Source organism: Xylaria bambusicola (genome assembly GCF_022495145.1).
Source record: "Xylaria bambusicola strain CBS 139988 unplaced genomic scaffold F5B22scaffold_50, whole genome shotgun sequence".
NCBI lineage: Eukaryota > Fungi > Ascomycota > Sordariomycetes > Xylariales > Xylariaceae > Xylaria > Xylaria bambusicola.
In genome coordinates, this window is record NW_025953603.1 from 150232 (window position 1) to 175813 (window position 25582).

Sequence of the window (25582 nt, forward strand, 5' to 3'; positions counted from 1 at the left end):
TGATCAATGCCAAGGTAGATTACGTAAACAGCTAGGCCAGTGCAGAGGACTAGAATTATGTTGAAAGTGTGCAGAAATTGGCAAATAAGGCTGACCGAGAGATGAAAAAAAGATGTACACTTGGCTAAATACACGCTAACACGATGGAAGAATTATACTACCGATATTCCTTGCTTCTGCCGTGGTTGTGACGCGAAAGAAACTTGACGGAACTTTGGCCCCTCGCCGAACCTCTCTATCCAATCTCGATCTCTCCCCACACTCGTAGTCTGGCTCAGAGGGCGGCCTGGCTTTGGCATGCCAGGCCCCGTGCCCTGACTATGGGTGTCCTCCGCTTCCAATTTCGCCTTATGTCGGTTCCCTAGTATCGTGCTGTTCGTGGTGCTCCTCGCGCCACTGATGCTAAAAAGCGAGAAAAAGTCGTGCGTGAAGCTCGTTTCGAGATCGCGCGGCCGCCCATCAATGGTCCAATACCTCTCGTTTGACAATTCGTTGCTCAAATGTCTTCGGAAGTAGCGGTCTTGGTTCACCCACCAGCCACGCCAGGCGGACAGGATTACCAGTGTCAGGGGGATCGTAAAGGCCCAGTAGATCCAGAAAGAAGGCATGATAGTCGGACTCGGCAGGCCATCGGCCGCATCCTTACCTGCTGCCGGGTCGCCCGCTGTCCCCTTCTGCCAGTTGAACATTGAAACGCCGAAGAGTGTCCCGATGTACTCGCCGGGAAGGAAGATGGCGGTGATGACTGCGAGCGCCTTCATTGACGAGCTGTCACGCGTTGATGCCACCGCCATTCGTGCGTTGAGATTGTTGTCTTCTTGCGCGAGTTTGGAGAATATTATATCCATCTGTGCCCTGCATCGCAGCTCGGACATACGCCTGTCCGTCTCTAGCGACGTACAGAGTCGCCATATGGAGTCGAGGTATTGTCGGATTTCATGCCAATGAAATGATAGGTCATCTTGGTCATCGTCGTTCGGTTCTTCCTTGGCTGAGGTCTTCGTCTTCATATCATTAAGACGCACATCTAATTCGTCTCCAACTTGCATCAACAGCTTGACTGCACGCTCCATCCATCTTAACGTGTCCAAAAGCTGAATCGAACCTTTAAGAACTTCGTGGGCTTCCTTCATAAGGTAGATGCTTTGCGGAGGCACATAGTCTGGATCATACAAGCTAGCTGCTGGGCTAGCTACGTAAGGACCGTTGTGATCGCGCATTCCATTTCCATATTTCTCCTCGACATACTCCTTCAGTGACGATAGACGTTTCAGTGGTTTGAGAGTGTGTGGTCGAGAGCTGCTCTTTGCACCATTTCGTTTGTAGGCCTCAGCATTAGCTTGTCCAGTGGTCCCTGTAACGGCGTCAACACGTCCTTCTAGAATCAGAACTTCAGTATTGTTTGCTAATACCGCTTCCTCTGTGCGTAGAAATTGGACCTGGAGGAGTACAATGGGGAGTACGAGCGGATGTGCCCAGCGAGCTCGGCACGAGTCGAACCGCCGTTCATACTCGTCCAAAGCATCTTCGGCGTGCCACCTTGTGTCAAAGGAGCGTCGTACTAGTGCAGTTGTCGTTTTGGTACGTAGTGAATAAGTCATTGATAGGAAGTCGTATGGTGGTTGAGGGTTAGATGAGAAGCTGAGTATTACATCTTATTACCCCTCCCGTTAGCCAGCGGTCTTGCTCAAGCTTGAGATACTGGTCAGCTTACAGAAATTCTCCTTCTTCGCATCCCAGAAGGATGCTTCACTAGTGATCCGCATTAAACTAGTCAACGTGGCGGGATGAAGATCTAGCGTCTCATAATCTTCAATCGAAAGATTCAACCCGTCTGGTGCGCCGCCGCCACCATCCGGCAGGCGTGCCGGCCCTGTCCTTCGGCGAGCTATACTGATAGTTAAACGATCAGCAAGTAGGTCAAATACGAAGGAGTGAAAGGTAATCACGGTTAAATGATAGTCTCGTAGAGTATCGCACCAATGACAATAATTGTATCATGATAATGTTTTCATTATGATCTTTACTCACACTTGTCTCACTCTCCCTTGTAGCGAACGCTTTCCCTTTGGCTTTGCAGTGAAGTTACCCTATTGATCCTTAGCACTAGTCAACCCAACTTCGGCTGTTTATCCATCCGAGCAGGACGAGTTGTAGAAGACATAGTCTTGAGCATTTCTTAGCCTCGGGTCTCCCCCGCGCGAGTTTAGACTTACCGCATTATCCAACCCATATCCATTTCTCACGGCGTTTCGAAACATTCGTAAGCCATCTTCTCCCTCGGACATGATACTCGGAGAGCGGGTCTCACGGTCCGGGTCGCCATCTGGTGGCGAAAATACCGCATATTCATGATATGAGACAAGACTTTCACCATCCTTGAGCAAAGCCTCTCCCATCAGCTCCTTGAGGCCGAAACTGAACAGACCCAGATCATGATTTAGGCTTCTACTTCGACCTCCGCTAGCCCCCCCGGTAGTTACAGCCGGCACCAAGCTTCCACGCCGGGTGCTAGGAGCGGTGCGCCGTCCATCCTTGGAAGGGCCGGCAATAGTGGCGGCTTCATGCCTCGCATCGCTTAAGACGATGTCTAGGTCGTCGAGGTTATAATTGTTTTCCATGATCCGGATCGGTCGTTAGGGAGGCCGATAACAGTCAACGGGAAGACGAAGCATCCCTCAGAAATCGGAACTCCTGAACGGAGTTAGAAGTGGAGTAATAATGTACCGGGCTGTTTCCTTGTCTAGTTCCAAAATTTTGGTGAGCGGTAAAAGCTGGTCACTGTTGGATGAAAGTGGCGGGTTAGCTTCTTTTAACGAAGACAAATTCATTTCGACTCTCCCCGTTTTCTTCCTTTCTGGGATAGATCCTCGCCAAGCTAGAGGGGGCTGTGTTGCTGTGGAGCACGCCGCATTGCATCCCGATGCTTATCACGACGAACCGCCCAAGCAAGCATCCCCCTTCGGTGAGAATCGCGTGTTTTCAGGTTGAATAGGTAGTTCTGTCCTAGCCCCATGGTCTGCCCATGGCATGCAAATAAGCCAGGTGATTACCTGCGCCACAGAAATGAAACCTAGACAGGAAGCTTGTTTAACGTTGGGCAGCAATTATCACCACTAATGGTCCAGGGTCAGCCAAAGGTAAGCAATTAGTGCCATATCTTGTCTATCTACTAGCAAGAAACTTCATGTCTACCCAGCATTAGCGTATTCGATCTGGTAATTCTTGAACTCTCGCGCAGGAATCTTTCTGTCAAAGAGCACGTCCAGTTCTTCATACGTCCTACCCTTCGTTTCGGGCACTCTGAAGTAGGACCAAATGAGACACAGCGCACCCAGCCCGCCGAAGTAGTACCCGAGCTTGCCCTGCAAGTTGGCCTCATCGGGATTGATCATGTAGGGAATCGCTACGGTCATCACGATACCTAATACTGCCTGAAACGCCGTAGCTACGGCGATTGTCTTCGACCGGACGCGAGTAGCAGAGCATTCGCCAAGGATCACAAAAGTGATCGGGCCGATGGATAGATCGTAGGCGCCATTCCAAACCAACATGAGGGAGCTTTCCGCCCACGCAACCCCAGAAGGTCGGCCAGGTATCGTGTCGAGAATGCCAATGATGAACATTAGAATGACACAAACCAGAAGCCCGATGTTGAAGATACGACGTCGCCCAAATTGACCAATAAGATACCAAGAGATAACGGTCGATACCCAGCCCACAGCTAAAAACCCGATGCCTAGATAGAACGCATCTTGCTCGCCCACTCCCGCCTGCTGGAAAAAGTAAGTCCCATAGTTGATGAGGTAGATACCCGACAAAACCTGTGTGGCGTAAACTCCCGTAGAGATCTCGGTACGACGCCAATTGACTCCTTTGATGGTATCCCGATAGGTGCTTCCCGCTTCCATCTCTAGCTCAAGTCGGTCCGTTTCAGCGATCGCGGCAAGGGTTGCGTCAACATTCACCTTCCTAGACGCCAATCGTCGCAACGAATCTCGGGCTTCCTCAATCCTCCCTTTCCGCACTAGCCACCAAGGGCTCTCTGGGATGAAGAAGACGCCCGGTATAATGACGAGAACCCAGAACCATTGTAGCGCAAATGGTATGCTGTAGGCCCAATGGTTCTTCAACGTCGCTGTGCCGGCTGTCACACCATTACCAAGTAGTTGCCCCGTCACAAAACACTGTAATACTTGGAATCAGTAATCGCACTCTGACATGGTCTAAAGTCATAACTGATTCGAGATTGTAAGTGGTGCCTGTGTAAGACTCACTAGGTTCGTGTATGAGGTCAAGACGCCACGAAGTGCCATCGGACAGACTTCCGAAGCATACGTTGGCCCAATGACAACGAAGCATCCCACTACAGTTCTCTGCAGTCAGTCATTACTCTTTTAGGTACAATGGGAGCAGGTTTCGGGCGTTCTATACTCCTGCGATTATATATATATAGCGTGCACGAGCGTCTAGATTAGGGAGAAAAGGGCTGCAGGGGTAGCATACGGACAAGGCCGCCGAGCAGTTCTCCGACAAGCAGAACTTCCAGTGAGCGGGCAAAGAATTGGATAAACACCAAACCTGCCGTAAGAGAGACGCATCCGAAGAAGGTCCACTTGCGACCAAACAGCTCCATCGGATAAGCAGAAAACAAGGCCCCGACGACCTGCCCAAGGGGATTCCCTAGCGACAGGCCGGTTTGCCATCTTGCGGGGATGACGAACTAAAAATGTCAATCAGCGCCAATTCATCGCGCAGCAAGCCAGCATAACATACCTCGCCATTGGGATGCTCAATTCCGAAATCTTTCTTAAACTGTGGGATGGCGAACATGTTGCCGACGATTTGTGGATCAAACGCCAACATAATTACACCGATGGATACAAACATTGACCATCCTACCGCTGTCGGGTATAGGCTGACAGCCTCCCAAAAAGTCAGCGCATGTTCCTGCTCGATGGCTTCGCTAAGCGCCTGCTCGTCTGCCGGCTCAAAGTCCGTCGACGCTTTACTGTCTTGATTCCTCATCGTTTCTGTCGACGTCGACGTCGTCGATGCTAGCAATGCGGCTTGTTGTGGATGATCGCCAATGCCTCGATTGGCGTGTCCCTCGGAAGGAGGGAAAGTCCCGTATCCAGACGAGGATCTCGAGGCCATTTTGTGCGATATCCGTAGTTGTACATCGGCTTGCCTGCATGTTGGGCGTTACATTGATTCGGTCAGAAGAGCAGGGGACCTTTCTGAACAGGCTAATCAGACCTAAGAGATTGATCAAAAGGAGGGGAAAACTTGGGGAACTGCTGATAAGACACACGGTGAGGGGATATGATGTGGTGCATGGCTGACTGCAACGTTGTAGCGACTCCCATCCATTCCAGCCAGCTTCAGACAAATCTATGTATTATAGATATAAGTATTCTTAATAACTTCAGGCCCGCAGCTTGATATGTGTCATCCCCATGCACAGTGTCATTCAAGCTCCTGTCACACCAAATGCGGCGTGTAGCAACTGCAGCTGACAACTGTATTAATTAGACTCGCCGTTGAGCTACGGTAGGTAGTTCTAGACCATGCATAACAATAGAGTTAATTTGTTTCTTTCTGTTTTTACCAATTTTTCTTTTCTTTTCTTTCCTTTCGTGCAGGTATGCTTGCCATGCATCATGTATCAGTACACCTATACCCGGATTTATCCGAGCCTACCTACGACACACACTATCAATCAATATATCGGAAAATTGCATATTGATGGTCGCTGACTCCCTTACTCAACTCCGAACACCAGTAAACATTGTGTCCAACTACAAGAACCTATCTGCCAACCCTTCAAGAATTAAGACGCAATGGTAGGTGCTCGAGGTTATATAAGAGTCATGTGGGCAACCTTCTGCCGTTTCTAAACAGCTCTACTCTCTAAGGCGTGACAAACATAAGGAGAACTGAGATGATCACAAAAGCGAAACCTAATTTCATCATCACAAGAGCATTCGCCAGGACCTCGTACAGCTGCTGAAAGGCTTTTGAGGAGAGGCTTGGTGCGATGACCAACTACAAGTTCTTAGTAACGGTGGGTAGGAACTCGCAATATATTCTCCCATCGAATCAGCAATATATTTGTTAGGCTTCTGGTGAATTTGAGGTTAGATATGATAATGTACTCTCAGTATATGAAAGCCGTACAGGCTTTCACAGTTTTTAAGATTTACGGCCGCGATACTTGCCGTCTATTCTTGTAGGACGGTCAACACTCAGTCATAATCTCGTGTACAAGGCTGATACTGCAAAGCATAACCTAAACATCACATGAAAAATGGAACCGCACAGAACGTATTCTCGTGGGCCTTCGAAGGCCATTGGTGCTGAGATCTTCTTCAGATTAAGTATATATAGTTTAACATGTTTTCTATCTTGTTTGATTGACGAAAACTCCACGATGCTAGAAATATTACGAACGGTCACCGGCTTCTAGTTCCCTGCTAGACCCGAAGCTCTGAAGCCGGGTAGTTAGAAGATTGTCTACATTACTCTCAAATGAACCGATGCGGTTAACTTCTTTTACGCATTGATCTTACTATCGGGGAAACTCATCTTCTCCTTTTCTCTAGCTTCCATTCTAGATTCAGCCGTTGCAGTATTATCTGCGGTGACACCATCTTGAGCAAGCGTCTGAGTAAGGCCTGCCGCATTCCGTATTGTTGTGTCGGCTCCAGCGTCACACTTGGGACTCAAGCATGCGCGGTACTACCAATCATGGTGATATGTCCAGTAGACCCTCTAGAGCTAACCTCAATGATCGGCTTGCTCGATATAATTCATCTGAATCCTGTCACTACCAGCAATCGTGCTCTCTTAAGCGTATTCCATTATTCAAGGCATCTTATCCTCCCTGAAAAGTCCTACCAGGTTGGTCCTCCACCGATGAACCTATCTTGTCCACCCCTTTTTCCCTGCCTAGATCCGTATAAGCCCGACGCCTAGGATGAGATCCACCGGTATTATTACATAAATTTGAACGCAACAGTGATTTACTTCTGGAGAATAGTGTCCCAGTTCTGCTGCCTGCTCCCAGTCCGACTACTTCCTTTGTCTGTTTCTTGCGGCACATCGGGAGCATCTTCTTCGACGATCTCCACGCTCACCGTTTTGATGATCCTCAGGGGCCATGCCTCCGTAATTACAGCATCATGTGCGGATGAGATACTCTCAGCGCTTGATCGCTGCGAGCTCTCGATCACCACGTTCGACCCCTGACTTCGCCGTCCCCCAGCCCTGCTTCCCTGGGATCGCTTCGATAACACAGAGGCAGCGTCTCTCTCTCCTGGCTCCGCGGCGTCGTTAAGCGCCTGGCTTATCAGACGAATGTTCTTTGAGAAAAGCGACACGATCGGAAGGATGTTTGCTGAGACAATGTTTAAATTTTGCTCTAGTCTGAATCCGTATTCGTCATTAGTTTCAGAAGAATAGAAAAGACGGCTCTGGGGGTAAAGGGGGAGGGCGCTCTCACACAGCTAGGATCGTCTTTATGACGTCAAACGTCTGCCTCTCATCGAGTTGTATCAGAGAGATGTTGTACGTCCTGAGCGCACCGAACAGAGCAACACTGGAGAATCTAATCAGTCTCGATGCGCTTTGATTCCTTGTGCTTTCTTAGACCTACATGACACTCGTGACTGAAAGTATGGAGAATGGCCATCGTAAATTTCCTGGGATTTCCAGATCCTGAATGATCATGATTGGGAAAAGTGTGATAAATAACTGGGTTAAGACATCGAGAGCTGGTCAAGATCGGAATCAGCAACAGTATTCAGAGATTCATTTCAGGGGTTTTGAATAACACGCACCGCCTTGAAAGTAGCCTATACTCTGTTGGATACTAAGACTCCAGCAGTATCCAGGAATATCTGACTTCCAGAGTTTCTCGAGTGGTCGGCACTGCAATAGCGTTGTGATTGTATACGCAAGATTGATAACTAGCAGGAATGCGATCTGTACGGCCAATACAACTCGCCAAGTCCTATCCCGGGAAACAAGTCGCTGGATAAGCAGGTATATTGATGTCTTGCTGAGCGCTGAGCTTATGTTGAGCCACGGCTGCGCTAGGTAGTCGAACTGGAGCGCGCTCTGTGCGTTATCCTGGCTCACGCTCTCAACGATGGTGAAGCTTACGCTTATTATCCCTACAAACTGTGATGAAAATCTCTCTTAGCACTCGCATGGGCGGGAAGCTGGGTATTGAGTATGGTTACAAACCATCGCTCCTCCGACAAAGTAATCCTCCCATCCTATCATTTGGTTGATGCGGAACCGAACGCAGTATCGCAAGATACATGAGCACAAGGCGATGACCATCGTTGTAACGGAAACCGCGAGCAAAGCTATCCCTTGCGAGCTCGACATCATGGCCATGGTGTTGATGCTGTGGGATGTCCCCACGCTAGACATTGGTGCCAGTTTGGCTTGGATTCCAAGTCGCCTGTATACCTGGTCATTGAGATAGGTAAACCCCCGAAAAAATTATGACAAGCGTGATCCTACACGATAATCTTCAGGCACGTTTTTTTACAATTCAAACAGTCACTGTAAAAACTCGGGAGAGCTACGTTAGAGTGGGTCACTGTGATTGATATACCTAGCTATTCTCCGATACAGATTATTCCGGATGGATAGTGCCCAACAGCGCCGGGTGGCAAGGTCGTTGGTTATTGACATGAGACACACTGATCTCCGGGGATAAAACTAGTAGTATTTGTCCCGGGTTTCTAACAAGAGAGCGTCATGCCAGGCGGGCGATGCGATTCGCTATCCATACGCTCTCCGAAAGAGTATGATGAGCGCGCGGTTGAAGAGTGCATAAGAAAACGTGATAGAATCGTTCAGGCTAATACTGGAGTAACACTTCATCTCCTGTGGTATGAAGTTAGTTATATAGACACTACATCATCTTATCAACATATGATGATTGCAGTAAGATTACCTCTGCTAGTCGGAACGGAGATGAGACGGCAATACCATATTTTCTACGGGAGGAAAAGAGCATAATTAAGCTACAATGATCTCCGCACTTCGGCGACGGTAAAATGCGTCGTGTAAACGTGGGCGGATGTTAACGTTACTTCAAGCTCAGCCTCTCTGGATCGACAACAATGCAAGCAAGCCATTAGTCGGAGACGTTGTGAGACGGTTCGCGATATTAGCCGGACTCTCAGGACTACGATCGTGCCGTGCGTTATTCTTGAAATAATTAGGGGGCTGTTGTTAGTAACGCTGCGTTTGCGGGCAATATGTATCCGGCTAGATAATCTGGTAGAGAGATGTCCAGGCAGTGAACGAAGCATTGAGTCGTGCCAGCCCATCCTATAATCTCCTGGTTTGCTGCATACCTGGTATAGAATCATGTAGCCTCCTTTCAATACGAGTATGAACTTGGGGCTGGAAATAAAGATGGCATCAAACCATATGATAGAAAGGTGCTAAGCTATATGATTTTAAATATACCCAACACATCCATTTTGAGAAGAGATGAAGCTTTTTGATGCGCTCCCAGGGCCCGAGCGCTCCAACAACTAGTTAAACTGCAGTCAGAGCCACTATCGGTGCAAAAGGATGACCTCCAAGCATTGGTTAATCTTCAATCTGTGAATTATCATTACGCAGCGACTGTTGCGCCACCTGTGCAATCTGTTTTGTACTCTGGATTCATGCTCGCGGGTCTGAGCACAGCGCTGGCCAGAAAAGCGTCAGTCGTTTGGGCGAGCTGGGGATGGATGATCAAACCGGCCCCGCGCCAGAGAACGGATTGATGTGGAGTTGGTTGGTTACCAGGCTCGAAATCAAATACGACGGTGTCAAACATAGACGAGATGAGGGGAATAGGTAGATATGTTTCATTAATTAGAGAGCGTTCCATTCATCTGTCCTATTTATATATACATTGGGGTACATCGAACAATAAGAACAGTACTTTCTTGAGATCTTTACAAGCCTTTACCGAGCTTCATTCGGCTTAAAACCTAGCCTCAACTTTCTGTTCAGTATCCTGGATTGCCCAAGGGCTAAATTTGGTCTTGCTTAGGACGGATTTGCATTGCTCAGCCGTGAAGCCCTTAGCTACAACTGCAGGGTTATATCCAAGTTTGTTCTTTTGGCCAATGGTTGCATCATCTATCTTGGGAGCCACGCTCCGGTCGGGACGAGCGTATACCGTCACCACAGCGGCTCCGCCGAGGCCGAGGTTATGTTGTAGTGCGAATTTGGTGTTGGGCACAGCGCGGTTATTGGCCCAACCCCTCAAGTGCCAGACCAGCTCGGCACACTGAGCAATGCCAGTTGCGCCAAGAGGATGGCCCTTGGATATCAAGCCACCGGACGGGTTGACAACGACTTTACCACCGTATGTAATACCGCCACTGCGCACCAATTCGTGTGCCTTCCCTGGCTCCGAGAGGCCGAGCGCATCGATAACGATCATCTCGTTGGCAGAGAAGCAGTCGTGCAGTTCACACACCTGGACATCATCAGGTGTAATGTTCGCCTCCTCCATTGCAACTTGCCTTGCGCGTCTGGTCATATCGATACCCATCAAGTCGATAGCACTCTTTGAGAAGAGACTTGGGGCGTCTGTAGCAAGGCACTGGCCGGCAATCAGGATGGCCTGATCCTTGAGGTGTGGTCGTGCGTCAAGAAAGTCCTGAGAGACGAGAACAGCAGCAGCGCCGCCATCTGATGTAGGACAGCATTGAAGCTTTGTCAGAGGTTCGTGGATCATGGGTGCCTTCATGATCTGTTCTAGACTGTAGACGTCCTGAAACTGCGAGTAAGGGTTGCGGGTTGAGTGCTCGTGGTTGACGCGCCCAATCTCTGCGAAATCTTCCGCCTTGGCGCCATACCTGTCATTTTCATAAGTACCACTCGAAGATTGATAGCATTGACTCAGGCGACCCACCTTTCCATATATTCTCTGCCGGCGTTCCCAAACATTTGGGCGGCCCCAGGAGCATTAGTAATGCCGCGAGTCTCGGCCATCATCTTCACTGACGTTCCGGTGGGGTTCTCGCGGTCGTTGAAGAAGCTCTGGAGGCTACCAGGCATCATCTTCTCAAACCCAACAACCAGGATGCAGTCGGCGCCGCCGTACGAAATGGTGTTCCTGGCCATGGCAAGACCGGCTGATCCGGTTGAGCAGTTGTTGTTGACGTTAACGATAGGGATCTGTGTCATGCCGAACTGGTAGAAGACACGCTGACCGCAGGTTGAATCGCCGTAGCAATAGCAAGCAATTCCTTGCTCTACATCGTCGTAATTAATTTGCGCATCAAGCATAGCTTTCACACCAGCCTCAAAGCCTAGCTCTGTATAGTCGACCTTGCCCCGAGGCTTGATGAACTTGGTCATGCCCACGCCGAGCACGTAGACGGGCTGCTTTTGTTTGGCAGGCATGTTTTCCAGCGTTTTACAATTGAGGAATTGATTGATGGCCGAAGCTGATATGTGCAAGAATACACAGATCTTCTGGCAATACCAAGAATCTAAAGAGGTGTTAGGGTTGTTGGCTTGATAGTCAACGCCGGATATCTGGTGTCAAATACTGAGGAAAGCAGTCATGAGATAGCTACTATGTACATGTATTGGGGGCACACTAAGTACCTAGGTACGGTTGTTAGCGGCCATCTTCCCCAGCTCGGGAGCTTTGCTTTAGTATGCTTTAGTGGCAATACCTCCCTATCCTTGGTTAGATGGTATCCTTTAGGGAAAGCGTTCTGCTGAGAATGCGGGGTAAGCCCCCCATACCGAGGCAACGCCCAAAGCTGCTTAGCACTTACATGGCCCTAAGAGGTAGGTAATAGGTACTTACGAGTACTTACGAGTATAAAGCCGATGCCAGTATGCAGTTTTGATCAGAATGTATCATTCACGTGGGCTTGTACATTACAAAACTTGTAGAAATTGGCCGAGAAGATCTGGTGGGTAATGGCAATTGTAGGATGCTGTAGGTTGACATGCAAGTCCTTGGATTTGCTGTTGTCACTAACGTCGCTCAGCCGTACGACTGTAAAGGCGTCTTCTTTATTGAACTTCTCGTCTAGGCGATTATACATCGTTACCGGCGCAAACTAGGTTTCGATAGGGGTATAAGTGAAAAATACCCCAAGAAAATGACCGGCGCTTCTTTAGCCCTCGTAAAATAGAGTCAGAGCTAGGCGGCGTTTGATCACGAAGGCCACGAGGCGGCACATATCTATAAATATGATATACCTATCTACCCGTGGACATGGCATGGCGCCTTGATCAAGTATTGTTATCCTGAGAATCAAAGTTCTAATTGTAGTACTACCTAGAGACTAAGGGTACAAAAATGACAGTTAAGGATATCAAACATCTAGACCTGTACGAATTCAAATGCAAATGCTAGGCGAGTAGGTAGGAATTAGCAGATCTTTATCGATAGCATTCCAGGCAGAAGTTAGTGTAGGTAGGGCAGAGTAGGGGCTGCTGTAGGCTCTGTCTACTGTGTAGGCACCCAGTAGGATCCCCCCGGCTCTGCCCCGGCTAAGCCTAATCCAGACGCTGTGACGAAACAGAAGTGATGCAGAGCCCCCCATCAGATCCTCAGCTCTTGTCAGCCTAGTATTAACCTTCGTGGCCTCTTCTCTTTTTCCAAGTTGATTTCCGAGTTGATATATATGTGTACACTTCCTTCGCGGGTTTATTTAAGACGCGACAAACGATAGATCCTGCTTTCCTGACGCGCGTTAACCCTTCTCTATCCCCCGAAATAGACGACCCCACCTAATTCACCATGTCGAGAATGCCCTTTGGTGGTCTGGGACTGCCTGGATCCAACCCTCGAGCACCTCCCCGAGAAAAGCAATACTCCGATAGCCCAGGTGCTCCTCCTTATGGAAGCCCCGACCCATATGGAGCAAATCAAGGATACAGAGATAGGGATCCTCGGATACCTCCCCAAAGTGGTGGCGGATACAATCCGGCTCGATCGCCGGGAATACCTCGACAAGCTGGAACGGGCGGCTCGGCGCGAGGCCCTGCTAGACAGGTTCCGTTGAGGGTTGAAAAGGTTCCAGACAAGTCACTCTCGGATAGATTGATTTTCTCTAATTTGTGAGCGCTTTCCCGTGCACAAGTGATTATCATTTCCCCCTGGTTGCTCGTAGAATAACCAATTCCCGTCCAGATGCGCCGTGTCCCCAGAAGACTTTCCCCCTCCTCGCGATGGCTCATATCTGTATATTCTTGTTCGTGGCGGGCAACCTGTTGGTGAGTATGTGGTAACCGCACAGGCGGTGCCAGGCTATCCACAGGGCTGCATAAGTTTGTCCGACCCTCAGCGATCCTGGTGTGGCATCACCATGAGAGATACATTCACTGGTGAATTATATGATCCGTTTCAATCAGGTGGTAAGGCCTATCTTGGCTCATTAGACCTGGTGATTGGATTTGCTTCAAAAATAAAGAGAGTCGACACTCCGTACGACGAGGAAGAGCTCTCCAAAATCTTCATCGAGACCTATCAAAACCAAGTACTAACTCCTGGTCAACGGGTATTGATGAATGTTCGCAACATTCCCCTCGTTATTGATGTCAAGACGGTAGGGTTGGTAGACCTTGCTATGGCCTCTGATGAGTCTAACAAACAAGTATCCCGAGAAGGGTCTGCGAGAGGTATCTTAACGAGCCAAACTCGGGTGCTATTCCACCGAGACAGCACTGGCGAATTCAAAATGAACCCTTCAATGTCAAAACCAAACTCAAACGCAATCTTGAGTCCCGATTTCAAGTTTGAAGATATGGGTATCGGTGGTTTGGGCAATGAATTTTCGACAATCTTTCGCCGAGCCTTTGCGTCCCGTGTATTTCCTCCAGGCTTGGTCGCGAAGATTGGCATTCCCCATGTTAAAGGAATTCTTTTATACGGCCCTCCAGGAACAGGAAAGACTCTGATCGCCCGACAAATCGGGAAGATGCTGAATGCTCGACCTCCCAAGGTCATAAATGGCCCTGAGGTCCTTAACAAATTTGTCGGCCAGTCCGAAGAGAATATCCGAAAACTCTTCGCTGACGCAGAAGCTGAGTACAAAGAGAAAGGGGAGGAGAGCAGCCTCCACATTATCATTTTTGATGAGCTGGATGCCGTCTGTAAACAACGTGGCTCAGGGGCCGGTGGTGGCACAGGTGTTGGCGACAGTGTCGTGAACCAGTTGCTATCCAAGCTGGATGGTGTAGATCAGCTCAATAATATCCTCCTAATTGGAATGACAAATCGAAAGGACATGATTGATGATGCACTCCTTCGACCAGGTCGTCTCGAAGTTCACCTTGAGATTTCACTCCCAGATGAGGCCGGCCGACTTGAAATCATCAAGATTCACACCTCCAAAATGAGGACAAATGGTCTCCTCAACGCCGACGTCAATCTCGAAGAACTGGCAGCGGTCACAAAGAACTTCTCGGGTGCTGAGATCAATGGTCTTGTCAAAGCAGCAGCTTCATTTGCCTTCTCACGTCATACCGAGGTTGGACAGCTGGCTGCTGTTAAGCAGGACGTGGGAAATATGAAGATTGGCCACAGTGACTTTGCGAATGCGTTGACTGAGGTGCGCCCTGCTTACGGTGTTTCTGAGGCCGAGCTAGAGGAAGCTGTCAGATTAGGCATTATTCCCTACAGTACCCATATCAATGGTACCATTGAGGAGATGATGCGTGTTGTCGGCATGATTAAGGACGACCCGAACAAGTTTAGCACATCTGTGCTATTCCACGGACCTAAGTCATCGGGAAAGACCGCCTTAGCAGCACACATTGCCATGCAGTCTGGCTTCCCATTTGTCAAATTGATCACGCCTGCGGACCTAGTAGGATATAGGGATGACTTCGCTAAGAAGGACTATGTTCATAAGGCATTTGCCGATGCGTATAAGTCTCCAGCAAGCATCTTAATTCTTGATGACTTCGAACGGTTGATAGGATGGAACCCCATTGGAATGCGATGCTCTGAGACCATGTTACAGGCACTCACAACGCTCATCGTCTCTAAGCCACCCAAAGTACGTATTCCACAGGCTCGCATATTTATTTTACTGCAGATGAATGCTCACATTGTCACAGAATCACCGTCTATTAGTCTTTGTCACCACGTCCAGGGTGTCTATGCTCAAGATGCTTGAAATAGACATGGACTTTGCCAAGAAAGTAGCAGTTCCTCCTGTATCCAACTCAAATGAGCTCAGGACAGTGCTTCGGGAGTCTAGAGTTTTCGACCCTGAGGATATCGAAGAAGCAGTCAACATGGTTCAGCAGGGCGCGGGATCCGATAAAATCGGGGTGGGCATAAAGACAGTGTTAGACTGCATTTTCGAGGCGCGGGCCGGTGGTGGCCCCAGCTCTGAGATCATAAGAACATTCTCGGAGCTATTGGTTGAGAAGATACAGGAGATGCAAGGTTAGATTTCCACCTATATAGACTTGAAATGCATATATCCGAGTCTTTGACCGGGTTATCTGGCAGCCATTATACTTGCAGCAGATCGTCCCAGGTGATTTGTGCGTAGATCTTCATTGGTATGTGAAGGCAAAGCTAAATTCAGCTCGAGAATACGCCACCACGCCGACCATAATCATAAGCGGCTTGGTTTGTTGAAGTAAGGAGCCTTCCTAAGGGCGAAACGCCGCTGAAACTAGGCATTCAAACATTTTCCAGGCAATATGATCAAGAAGATTTTACTTTTATTCATTTGAAACCACATAGCGTCGTAGATTATCATACAGATGCTCAAAGCTCAATGTTCACGACCTTCAGATGTGTAGGGCGGCTGCGTTATCTGCGATCCACTGAGCACTCGTCGACCTAAAGTCGTCCTTTAGTAGCTTGCTAAAGCTGCTATAGATGTTCAGAAGCTGCTTTGACTCTTTCCATTGCGGCCATTTTGCAATGCCACTGGGGGTGCCGTTATTTGGGTCCATGGTGTAAAGGAATGAGAAGTAATAACTCTGAATGGCCTTGCTCGCATAGTTAGGCAAGATTCCATAGAATACCTGCAAGATATCGCTCCCATGGAATGTCCCTAGAATGGGGGTGCCATAGTCATAAGAAGCCAAGTAAGACCATGACGGCACGTCAGGGTTTGCTGCTGTCGCCGATTCTAGGAAAAGTCTCCGTGACAAGGTGAACACTAGGTCGCCGAGCATAGCGGCGAGACGTTTGAACTGAGGATACGGACTATTGAGGATTCCAGTGCGAAAGGGACTACCAGCGGAAAGTGCCGAGCTGTATGTTCCAACTAGATCAGCTACCTGCTCTCTCGTCGCCTTCTGGAAGAACACCGTAGAGAAATAGTCAATGAGATCGGCTTCTGTCGTTAAATTGGGCTGGAAGAGCGCGAAAAGTGTGCCCTCGTCCTCTTGATCGCCGATAATCATTGGTATCGGAGCGTATTGGCCCGTTTGAGCCAACACATCAGGACTGTCTGGCAACGCAATACCATCCGGTCGAGGGAGATACGACAAAGCGACTGAGGTGTAGCTGAGCGTACCCGGGACGCTGTTTGCGGCGTTTAGGAAAGTGTCATAGTCCGCATCACGGAGGCACTGAAGGGAATCTTTAGATCCAGAGCAACCAGCTTCCTCAACGACCTTGTCATAGACACCCTGGCAGCGCTCACAGTCTACTGGGTCCGCTGGTACGATGCTCCCGCTATTCATAATACCTGCACGGAACAGTTTGTTTCCTTTATAAGTGTAGTTACCGCCGTAGAGTGCCATTTGGTCGAAGACGGATATGGATCCCGCCGATTCTCCCCAGATAGTTACCTTAGTCGGGTCACCTCCAAAAGCAGCGATATTATCCTGTACCCATTCTAGACCCATACGCTGGTCCAGAAGTCCTAGATTTGCCGCCCCGTCTGCTAGAACTTCCTTCCCTGGCAGGAAGCCAAAGCCGCCGACTCGGTAGTTAACTGAGACGAAAATGAACGGCTTTCCCTGTGAAACTCCGTTTCGGATAAGACTGGTTGCGTCATACATCTGCGGACTACCCAGTTCGAAAGCGCCGCCGAAGATCCAGAAGAAGACCGGTAATTTCGCATTAGCTTTTGTGCCAGCTGGTCGTTGCACCCTCATTGTCAAGCAATCTTCGGTCTGTCCAGTGATTGTCTGGAACAGTGGTGTATTCAATAAATTTCCAAGTACCGACAACAGAAGATCTCCTTCAGTCGAAAAGAACATTTGGGGGCAAGCTGGTCCTAAACCTGTAGCATCGAATGTGCCGAGAGACTTCGTGCTTCGCTGTGGCGGACGAAGACGGAGATTTCCCACCGGCGGATCGGCGAAGGGAATCCCAGCGAAATTCTCAACTCCAAGAAGCGACGAACCGACCATCGTCCCTTGAGATGTAGCTACAGACACAGTAGCCCTTTCCTCAAGTGGTTGGGAATCGATCGGTACTGCGCCAGCTAAGCCGGCGAGAGCCAGCGGAAGAAGAAACCCCTTCATGTCGAAGTTGGATGAGGGCTCGAAAGCTCAAGGCCGCAGTAGAGCCGGAAGCGGACGGGAATGTGTCGGAGACGTGTCCCTGCCTTCATCAACCGCGATGAAGCTAGATGTAGCCGGAGGAAGAGCACCTGTCCTACCCGGTCTCCCTGCATTCCAACCATCTCGCGAGGGCGTTCCACTCCCTACTTATATATAAGCCATACTCGCGAGGGTTTGGTAATCCGCGTGACTAGGCGGTCGAGTTGTCCACCGCCTATCCGTATATTCGAACATTGCGGTGGATTCACGACGCTCAAATTAGGAAAGCTTGCGCAGTGCAGCGCCCTAGAGGCATCGTGGTTGGGCCAAGGGACCCATCGTCTCGAAATTGAGCGAAAGTCATTTCCTAAAAACGACATAGCTCCGCTGCGTACATCACAAGGGACAAAAAAAACAAAAACGGCAGCCCACCGCTGACCTTGACCATCCTTGGTTCTGCCCTTGCTTCTCTGGCTCGGGACTGAATCGACATTGAGATCCTAGTTCTGATCCTGGCTCTTGGCCCGAGCAGTCAAAAGACGTTACAAGGAATCCCCGCACGGCAAAGTGCTCGCTTCAAGGTTTCCCCATGGGGATAACCCCACAGTCAAGACGTACGTCAGGGCTGCGTTGTCATTGTCACGTTGGAGTTCGTCGCACTGCTCTTGCGATACACCAAACTGCCTTAGCGAACTCGGTGTCCGGACGGAATCCGCGTCTCAGCTGGCTCCGATGTGCTCACCTGGTCGCATTCGATCGGAATATATCCTTCATCTGTATTCGCTGCCGATAAATTGACTAAGCGTGCTTGGCGACGGTGCGTGGGTTTCCAATAAATATCCGTCCCCCACAGAATAGTAGCACAATTCATGCAGCCAAATCGGAGCCTTCGCTAGTCGCTCTACCGTTCCGTAATCCAGGTTCCAAGCAGGCATATATTACCTACAGTGATCAGCAGTATTAGTGTGACAGGCAGCTGGGTTCATGCTAGATACACTCGCGGGAAGATACATTTTGTCCCATGTAGTGGCGTATGAGGTAGATTCCCGTCGGTACTAGCACAGCCATTGGCGTGCCGCAAAAGGTCCGGAAGAGGTGACACCCGCCACACCATGTTCTCTTGGAGAAAAACACTGTCAGTAGATGTGCCGATACGCTAGAATCGTCCTTCTCCTCACGCGGCTTTTAAACCCTCCTGGTCCCATGATATTACCTAAGGTAATACGCAGGTAGTGACATGCCTCGGCCTGGGATTAATATTACTTGTGATTTCTCCGCTTCCTCGGAATTGGCCGCCCTGGTTCTTAGGCCAGCATGTGATTAGAACCCCTCGAACATCAATGGAACTTTCAAGTCAGATTCAGATTGTTGGACATAATTTTGCAGACACAACATGTCAAAAGGGGGCATGTAATGTACGTCTATACGAAGACGCCTCGGGTATCATAGATTATGCCCAATGTTCAGGATGTCACCGTAACTACACAACAAACGGCTTGCTCGGTTTCAAAAAAACAAAATATATGCACTTGCTCCGGTCCGTTAAATTTAGCAACAACATCCTTGGGGGTCGTAGACTTCTCAACATGAGTTAGCGAATACGTAAACAAATCCTAGATACGCTCACCTTCCAATACGAACTGGCCTTCCATTTAGGGGTATTAGGGGGCTTTGCAAGGCATATAGCCGAAGACATAGGCGACTTGCATATGTTGGGCGTACGAACGTGTTCGAGGCGTTCGGCCTATGTAAATTTATCTTGATTACCAGCTCGAATATCCGTTCAAACAATGCGGTGGTAGTTCTCGGAATGATTCAGGGGTTGAGGTAGTATTGCAAGGCCGTCAGTGGTACATTCGTGTAAGGTGGCGTTCCGGAGTGCAACAACACTGAAACTCGAGCTTGAATAATACGCCTGAAATAGTCATATTCATCAATACTACCAAATGTCTCACAGCCCCTTTAATATTTGTGCAATTACTACTCAATCTAGATATATAGGGCCTTGGAGCCTCACCGAAGGCTGAGTGGCAGGCTGCCGACTCCCGAGACAGCAAAGATGCAGAGCTCAGACTTAGCTCCTTTCATACATATCACATAGAAAATTCCAAGAAAAGAGTGCGCGAAACACTACCGTGATGTAGAATCGACAGCTTTCATGTCTTGTGCAATATTTATCTATTCAAGGTCTTCAAGCAAGTGGTTGCTGCTAATCTAATTGTCTTCCAAAAACATACATTAATTATTCAGCCCTTAGACTCATACCTTAGTCTTGAAGTACAAGTAAAGCTGATGGGGTGATTGATGCCACCGACGTTGCATAAGCACAGCCACTGGCCTTATATTAAATAAATTCGTTTGCTACCCAAACAGTTAGGCAAGATTAATCATCGTTTTATGAGATGCTTGTATGCTCACCTTCTTCAGGTTTATTAGTATTATTACAAGGGTCAAGATAATCGTATATTCCTGCCTGCCAAGGTAGTACCTGGCTACTGGCTCTATTGTTTCTTCTTGTTGAGGCCTCGGTTTCCAAAGGTTGAATATGAGTATCCAGTTCGAAGAGCTCGAAGTGATTCGCCGAATAGAATGTTGTGCCTGAGAAAGAAGGAACCTCCGATCTCACCCTTTCCTCAGAAACTACGCCAGGCGTCGTTACTTTATTCTTTAACCTTTCGCGTTCCGGGCGACACAGATAGCTTGACTCGAAAACAGGCGTTGTAGGCGATGAGGTAGCTGTAAGTTCGTACTGAAACCTCGGCCGCTCGATAATCGTTTTTCTGGTATTTCCAATTCCCCCAGGTTTAGGCTCTTTTATAGTATAACTTTCAGGATTGGGACTCGCAGCCATTTCATCTTTTCTTGTCTCATACAGTCGCCTTTTTCGATGTCGTCTAATAAGGAAGGCGCCTAGTAAGATGAGAATCGAACCAACCACTCCGCTACCAAGGCCAATTGCGACCTTCGCTAAGTCAGACAGCTCATGCTTCGGCATTGTTTCGCTAGAGACGTTGCCTGAGTTTGAGGGTGACATTCCATCGGTATACGAACTGGGCATAATGAGTGCGCTAGTTGGGAACGTCTGCCCAGATAAGTAGATGGCTTCAACGAATATTGCGGTCACAGCAGTTTCAGCAGGCTTCCGAGGACTTATGCTTAATGTGCCAGGGGTAGGAGATGATATATCATTGAGAGACCTGATCTCACTATGGAAAGCTGTGGTCTCTATCGTCCTTTTATCAAACTGCGTGATACCAGTAGCAGGGGCGATGGTATTCTCTGGTGCACATGCATCGGAGATTTGCGGCGCCATTCCTCTTGTTATACTACTCTGGCAGGAGTCTGAGGCCCATTTGAACCCGCTTAATAGATATGTTAACAATGCAAATATGCGGGAGGGGATCATTATCTTACAGAGGGCAGCACCAACCGCCGCCTGGATGGACGGCGGTTTTTGCCATTGTCATCCCCAGGGGGCATTCATTCTGAGGAAATGTCGCAGTGGGAACAATCAGGGGAGTGCTCGTGATCATGCATGATAACGTACTTCCGAGTGTCCATGTAGAATGTGAGTTATCATAACAAAGGGCGGATGGAAGTATTTGAACAACACAAGACTCTAAATTCTCGCAGGATGATAGTCGAACGTCTGAACAGGGAGTGTCCGCGATAATTAAAGTTGCTAAGAAACTTATATGTTAGAAGCTCTGAATGATAGGAAAGACTTAAATAATTCTTGCCAATCTTAAAGCACGCGGAAATGACGGCTGCTCCCAAATAGAAAACAAGAAATCCCAGAATGCGTACCCATGGACGAATCTCCGGTCGAAGTTGAAGTTGAGAAAGTAGTCGAAATGACGCCACTAGCCATGGTGAAACTGTGGTCTTCGTTTCCCAGGAGCAAGGTTCGATGAATGCCAACGCGCAATCTGTTAGCACTATAGATGGAAAATTCTCACAATCTGCTTCCGAAACACTTAAACGACTTGTATGACTGGTCATTGCAGCAGGGTGGCTTATTTACATGCTTCTCGTTCTGCCTTACCGTCTCCCAACACACATATCAAATTCCTATAGCTCGGCCTAGCTAAGGGGGGGTAATTACCACGCTGACTAGCAGAATACCATCCTACAAAGCCGATTGGTTTCATGATATGCAAGCCAACTCTCTCAATATCCACCAGGTGGCTGAATCTTGGTTCCTGGTGCAAGCTGACAAGGTACGTTGCTGCACAGTCGGCATGTTGCTAACGAAACTTGACCGTCTCAAGGCTGACGTTGCACTCGCGGGGACCCAAATGGAGAGCACTAGCGCCGAAAAGAAACGGTGGCTACGTCAAGCATTTCTCATTTGGGAGTCGAAATTCGATATTATAAAAGCGCGCTGCAGACATGCCTTTCAAACAGGAAATATTATATGTTGGCGCTGGATTGCACCTAGGTGAGCTGGGCATTCCTACAGACTGCATCCCGATTCGATCACACCTCGTATACTTACTGAGAAAGGAAACGTGGAGGCGGGTGGCATGTGTCGCGCTCCTCATGTCACATAACGTCGACACCGTCTCGAGCAGACGGCAGTTCCTCTCAGGCACGTCACATCGTACATCCAATCCACCCTGCGTTACTTACTTCCCTACTTGGACAACAGACATTTCTTCTTCATGGGGCCGGATGGCTGCTCTGCCGACCGCCAAGATCCGGTACATCCTCTGATCGGCGACCTCGAGAGCCTCCAGACTTGATTTCAACTATTGACTTGAACTGCATGTTCAGAGAAGATAAGTCAAATAGCAATTGGCGCACCAAACAATCTTATCGGCCCATATCATTTCAAGTCAAGAGGCTCGTATGGTTCGCGGCCGTAATTCACGTGCAAGAGTTGAGTCTGGCCAGGTCGCTCCCGGGGGTTTGAATGGGGTTCCAGCTCGCTCACCTGAATTGTTACATTACGTATGTTGCTGCAGGGGAGTCAGTCCCAAAGATGCTCAAGGTCCAGCTCTTAGGCCAATTCTTGGGTGCCCCTTCTTGGGCACAACGTATTGACCTTGATCTCCCTTGATTGGCTCGTTTGAGTAGAACCACTCGGCGAGGAGGTGGGTTTCGCTTTTTCAAAATGCGCCCCACCGCGTAACTATTCCGCCCACGGCGAGAATCATCACTCGGGACATTAGACCTGCCCGGCTTATTCTTGGTTCTCGCATCATTCAGGATATAGGATTAACCGGCTCCGGCAGACTTGGTAACTAGGAGATATACCCAGATTATATGGCTGACAGCTTCACGTGATGCTTCAAAGCAAGTATTGAAATGAAGTCAGTCTGCTTGACTAAACATACCTGAATGACGAACGTTACAATTCAGGTTGCCGGTACTAATATGCAGTAGGCGCGCTAACTCTAATTAAGGTGTACGTGCTTCGAATTATGGGTTAATTACCCATGCGAAGAATTCAAATTTAATTAGAAATACAGCTATGTTCAGCACGATATGTTTGAGATATCTTAATGATGAGATTTCTACACTTATACCTATTCAGTTAACGGGGGATATCGCAATGCTATCAATTGTTTTGACTTGGTAAAGGGGGAACTAAATCTTCAACACATGGTACACGCGTACAGGCTGAACATACAGTTTACCTTGCACTTCGGCCGTACGAAAGGCCACTGCAGGCTATCCATGATCTTCAAAGACAAGCAGGCAATATTGGAAGGAGAGATTATATAGACTTCGCTTCATGAAACAAGCCCATGAGATCTAGACGGTCAGGGCTGGCAGACCAGTTGTATAACGACTTGAGTTAAGCCACGAGCGCCAAGAAGAAATTGGTTGATCGAGGACTCCCGCAGCCCTATTTGATCATTGTAATCTGAACGGCTTCAATTCCAAGCCCAGTCACCTGCCCTTGTTATAACACAATTCAAAATAGCCCTCTTTACCTAGTAGACAAACATGTAGCCCAATTTCAGACCACTAATCGTTCTAGCATTTCTCACTGTCAGCAACGACCAGTGTAATTTTGGTACATACCAGACAGTGTAACGTGCGCACACGACTAAGGGCGTATGCAGCGCAAAAGCCCCCTTCGCGGTCTTCATGAGACATTTAGCCAATTGTTCAAAGTGAGATTGTACAGACCTCGCTTCATGAAATCGACCAGCTAGACCTAGGCGGTCACAACAATCAGTCTAATAATATAGAGTCACAGTCAAGTCACCAAGGCCAGGAAGGAATTTGATGGCCAAAGACCCTAGCAGCCCTGGGAGATTATTGTAATGTGAATAGCTTCAATTTCAGGCCTAGTAATTTGCCCTGCTATACACAGCGAGTATACAAGACTATGACAAATAATCGATGTTCACAGACCGCTTGAGTTTGACTTCATTGGGAGATGTGAATGAGAACAATATTAGTATTTTAAAAACAAGGGGGGAAAGCTAGGGAGTTGCTAAGTTAATAACATGAGTTGGACGGTTTCTTGAGACTTATCTAAAAGGTTAGAGGTCCTATTAAGGGGTATAAAGCCTAGCAAGGATAACTCAGTTTAGTATAGGTAGAACCTCGATAAATGAAGGTTTGGAACACAACAATCGGAAATACTGTATCGATACAATTCCGATATGTTGCAAACCCTTTGACAAAACAACATTAGCTTTAGCACCTCAGCCTATTCTTTCATACTAAATCGTAGTTATTGAAGAGGCAATTATCATATTAATACCTAGTCGCCGTGTTTTCCTGCCAATGAATTCATGCGTTACTTAGGGTCATTATTTGTCTAACCTCTCAACCCCAACCAAGTCAGTCCAAAACACCATCACGATAATGTTCCGTATTACAAGTGTCCTGATGACTTTTACTCGTCATCCTTCACCCCCTCACCGAAATCGCCATTCGGTAATTTCTCTTATCATCTCACCCCCTTTACGAAAGCAACTGAACAGGGAAGGTCAGGTCCGGGTCCACTGTAGTTCCATTCGTAGTCATGGCATCCGTGTATCCCGCATACGCAATGAGCTTCTTCGCGTAATCCACGACAGAAATTACGGTGAAACCCTCGTCAGGGCCGAACTGGCCGCTCCACTAGAGCATTTGGGTTAGTGATTGATGATTTCTTGAAAATGACTCGCTAAGATTCGAAAACAGTGAGGAGATACTGTTACGTGGTTCAACATAAAAGACATTCCGTATGCTGGAAAGCCTGCCAGAAGAGGAAATATAGATAGGAACAAGATGTTAGCTCCGAGTGTCACTCACGCCGCTGGTAATGGTGAAAACGCCACACGTGGCCGGGCCGCCGCTCGACTGGCTAGCCGGCTCCGTCTTGGTGGCGGCTACGGTATAAGTGCATGCCGTGGCTTTTACACCTTCTTCGTTTGTATTGATGTCGAAGGTCCATGTGCAAGAGTCATCGGCGGTGTCGCAGACCCGCACAAGCTTTTCAAGTGTCCAGTTCGTAGAGGCGGACATGGATACTCTTGCCGCGAGGGCGGAGGTTGAGAAGAGTGCGAAAAGTGTGTGTGTAAGCTGCATCGTGGTGAGATATGTGAGATGTTATGGATGATAGACGATGGTATGGTCTCAGATGAAGCTGTCCTATGTGAGAAATTTGGTCTGATTTATATAATTCCCAGGTGGCTCTTAAGTCCTTTGTACTAAGTTGTGATCTCACAGATGACGTTGAGAGAGATACTGCCAACAAAGAGAATATGTAGAACCGTGACGTTACCACGACTTTCCCCTCTTATACGCATGATTCTGAACAAATATTACCCAACGCCTCCGCACCTCGGCAATACGGCCTGTCCGGTGCGTGCCACCAAAGGACCAAATCATCGTGAAAACACCCACAAGGTTAGTCAGGCATACAACTCTACCACCAGACCGGCAGTCTAACGACCTCGTATCGGTGTGTCCCGCTGCCATCTGACTTTGGGGTCGGGCAGAAGTCGGGGGTGGCGCACTGGGGTAGTGACACGCAGAGACCACGCTACGACAGGGAGAACGACCCTGAAACCCGGCTCAAGATCGTCATTCAGCGGCCAGGGGAGTTCAACCA

General features: G+C 48.5%; 8 protein-coding genes across 8 annotated transcripts; 1 reads left to right on the plus strand and 7 right to left on the minus strand.

Moving 5' to 3' along the window:
• Positions 1–47: 47 nt before the first annotated feature.
• F5B22DRAFT_425137 (uncharacterized protein) lies at positions 48–2906 on the minus strand. The gene is made up of 4 exons (XM_047971693.1): positions 2217–2906; positions 2032–2090; positions 1715–1893; positions 48–1654 (listed from the first exon to the last, which is right to left on the minus strand). Exons 1-4 carry the CDS (start codon positions 2619–2621, stop codon positions 153–155), a joined length of 2145 nt encoding a protein of 714 aa, XP_047827256.1. The 5' UTR covers positions 2622–2906; the 3' UTR covers positions 48–152.
• Positions 2907–5390, minus strand: F5B22DRAFT_425130 (sugar porter family MFS transporter). The gene is made up of 4 exons (XM_047971692.1): positions 4777–5390; positions 4507–4723; positions 4278–4366; positions 2907–4187 (listed from the first exon to the last, which is right to left on the minus strand). Exons 1-4 carry the CDS (start codon positions 5155–5157, stop codon positions 3192–3194), a joined length of 1683 nt encoding a protein of 560 aa, XP_047827257.1. The 5' UTR covers positions 5158–5390; the 3' UTR covers positions 2907–3191.
• Positions 5391–7025: 1635 nt separating this feature from the next.
• On the minus strand, positions 7026–8406 carry F5B22DRAFT_650144 (uncharacterized protein; the record flags this gene model as incomplete). Its single annotated transcript, XM_047979269.1, has 5 exons — positions 7026–7428; positions 7505–7600; positions 7658–7775; positions 7842–8184; positions 8251–8406. The coding sequence occupies 5 exons, from the start codon at positions 8404–8406 to the stop codon at positions 7026–7028; spliced, it is 1116 nt and encodes a 371-aa protein (XP_047827258.1).
• Positions 8407–9862: 1456 nt separating this feature from the next.
• On the minus strand, positions 9863–12163 carry F5B22DRAFT_621527 (thiolase-like protein). The gene is made up of 2 exons (XM_047975898.1): positions 10943–12163; positions 9863–10886 (listed from the first exon to the last, which is right to left on the minus strand). Exons 1-2 carry the CDS (start codon positions 11434–11436, stop codon positions 10004–10006), a joined length of 1377 nt encoding a protein of 458 aa, XP_047827259.1. The 5' UTR covers positions 11437–12163; the 3' UTR covers positions 9863–10003.
• A 189-nt stretch (positions 12164–12352) lies between these two features.
• On the plus strand, positions 12353–15459 carry F5B22DRAFT_659762 (P-loop containing nucleoside triphosphate hydrolase protein; the record flags this gene model as incomplete). Its single annotated transcript, XM_047980227.1, has 3 exons — positions 12353–13116; positions 13190–15059; positions 15121–15459. Exons 1-3 carry the CDS (start codon positions 12797–12799, stop codon positions 15457–15459), a joined length of 2529 nt encoding a protein of 842 aa, XP_047827260.1. The 5' UTR covers positions 12353–12796.
• A 252-nt stretch (positions 15460–15711) lies between these two features.
• F5B22DRAFT_425271 (sterol esterase) lies at positions 15712–17593 on the minus strand. The gene has a single exon (XM_047971695.1). It carries the CDS (start codon positions 17500–17502, stop codon positions 15808–15810), a length of 1695 nt encoding a protein of 564 aa, XP_047827261.1. The 5' UTR covers positions 17503–17593; the 3' UTR covers positions 15712–15807.
• Positions 17594–19681: 2088 nt separating this feature from the next.
• Positions 19682–21510, minus strand: F5B22DRAFT_621537 (uncharacterized protein). Its single transcript, XM_047975899.1, has 3 exons — positions 21328–21510; positions 20935–21202; positions 19682–20882 (listed from the first exon to the last, which is right to left on the minus strand). Exons 1-3 carry the CDS (start codon positions 21389–21391, stop codon positions 19916–19918), a joined length of 1299 nt encoding a protein of 432 aa, XP_047827262.1. The 5' UTR covers positions 21392–21510; the 3' UTR covers positions 19682–19915.
• Positions 21511–24082: 2572 nt separating this feature from the next.
• F5B22DRAFT_425347 (surface protein 1) lies at positions 24083–25110 on the minus strand. Its single transcript, XM_047971698.1, has 2 exons — positions 24781–25110; positions 24083–24606 (listed from the first exon to the last, which is right to left on the minus strand). Exons 1-2 carry the CDS (start codon positions 25054–25056, stop codon positions 24448–24450), a joined length of 435 nt encoding a protein of 144 aa, XP_047827263.1. The 5' UTR covers positions 25057–25110; the 3' UTR covers positions 24083–24447.
• Positions 25111–25582: the final 472 nt, after the last annotated feature.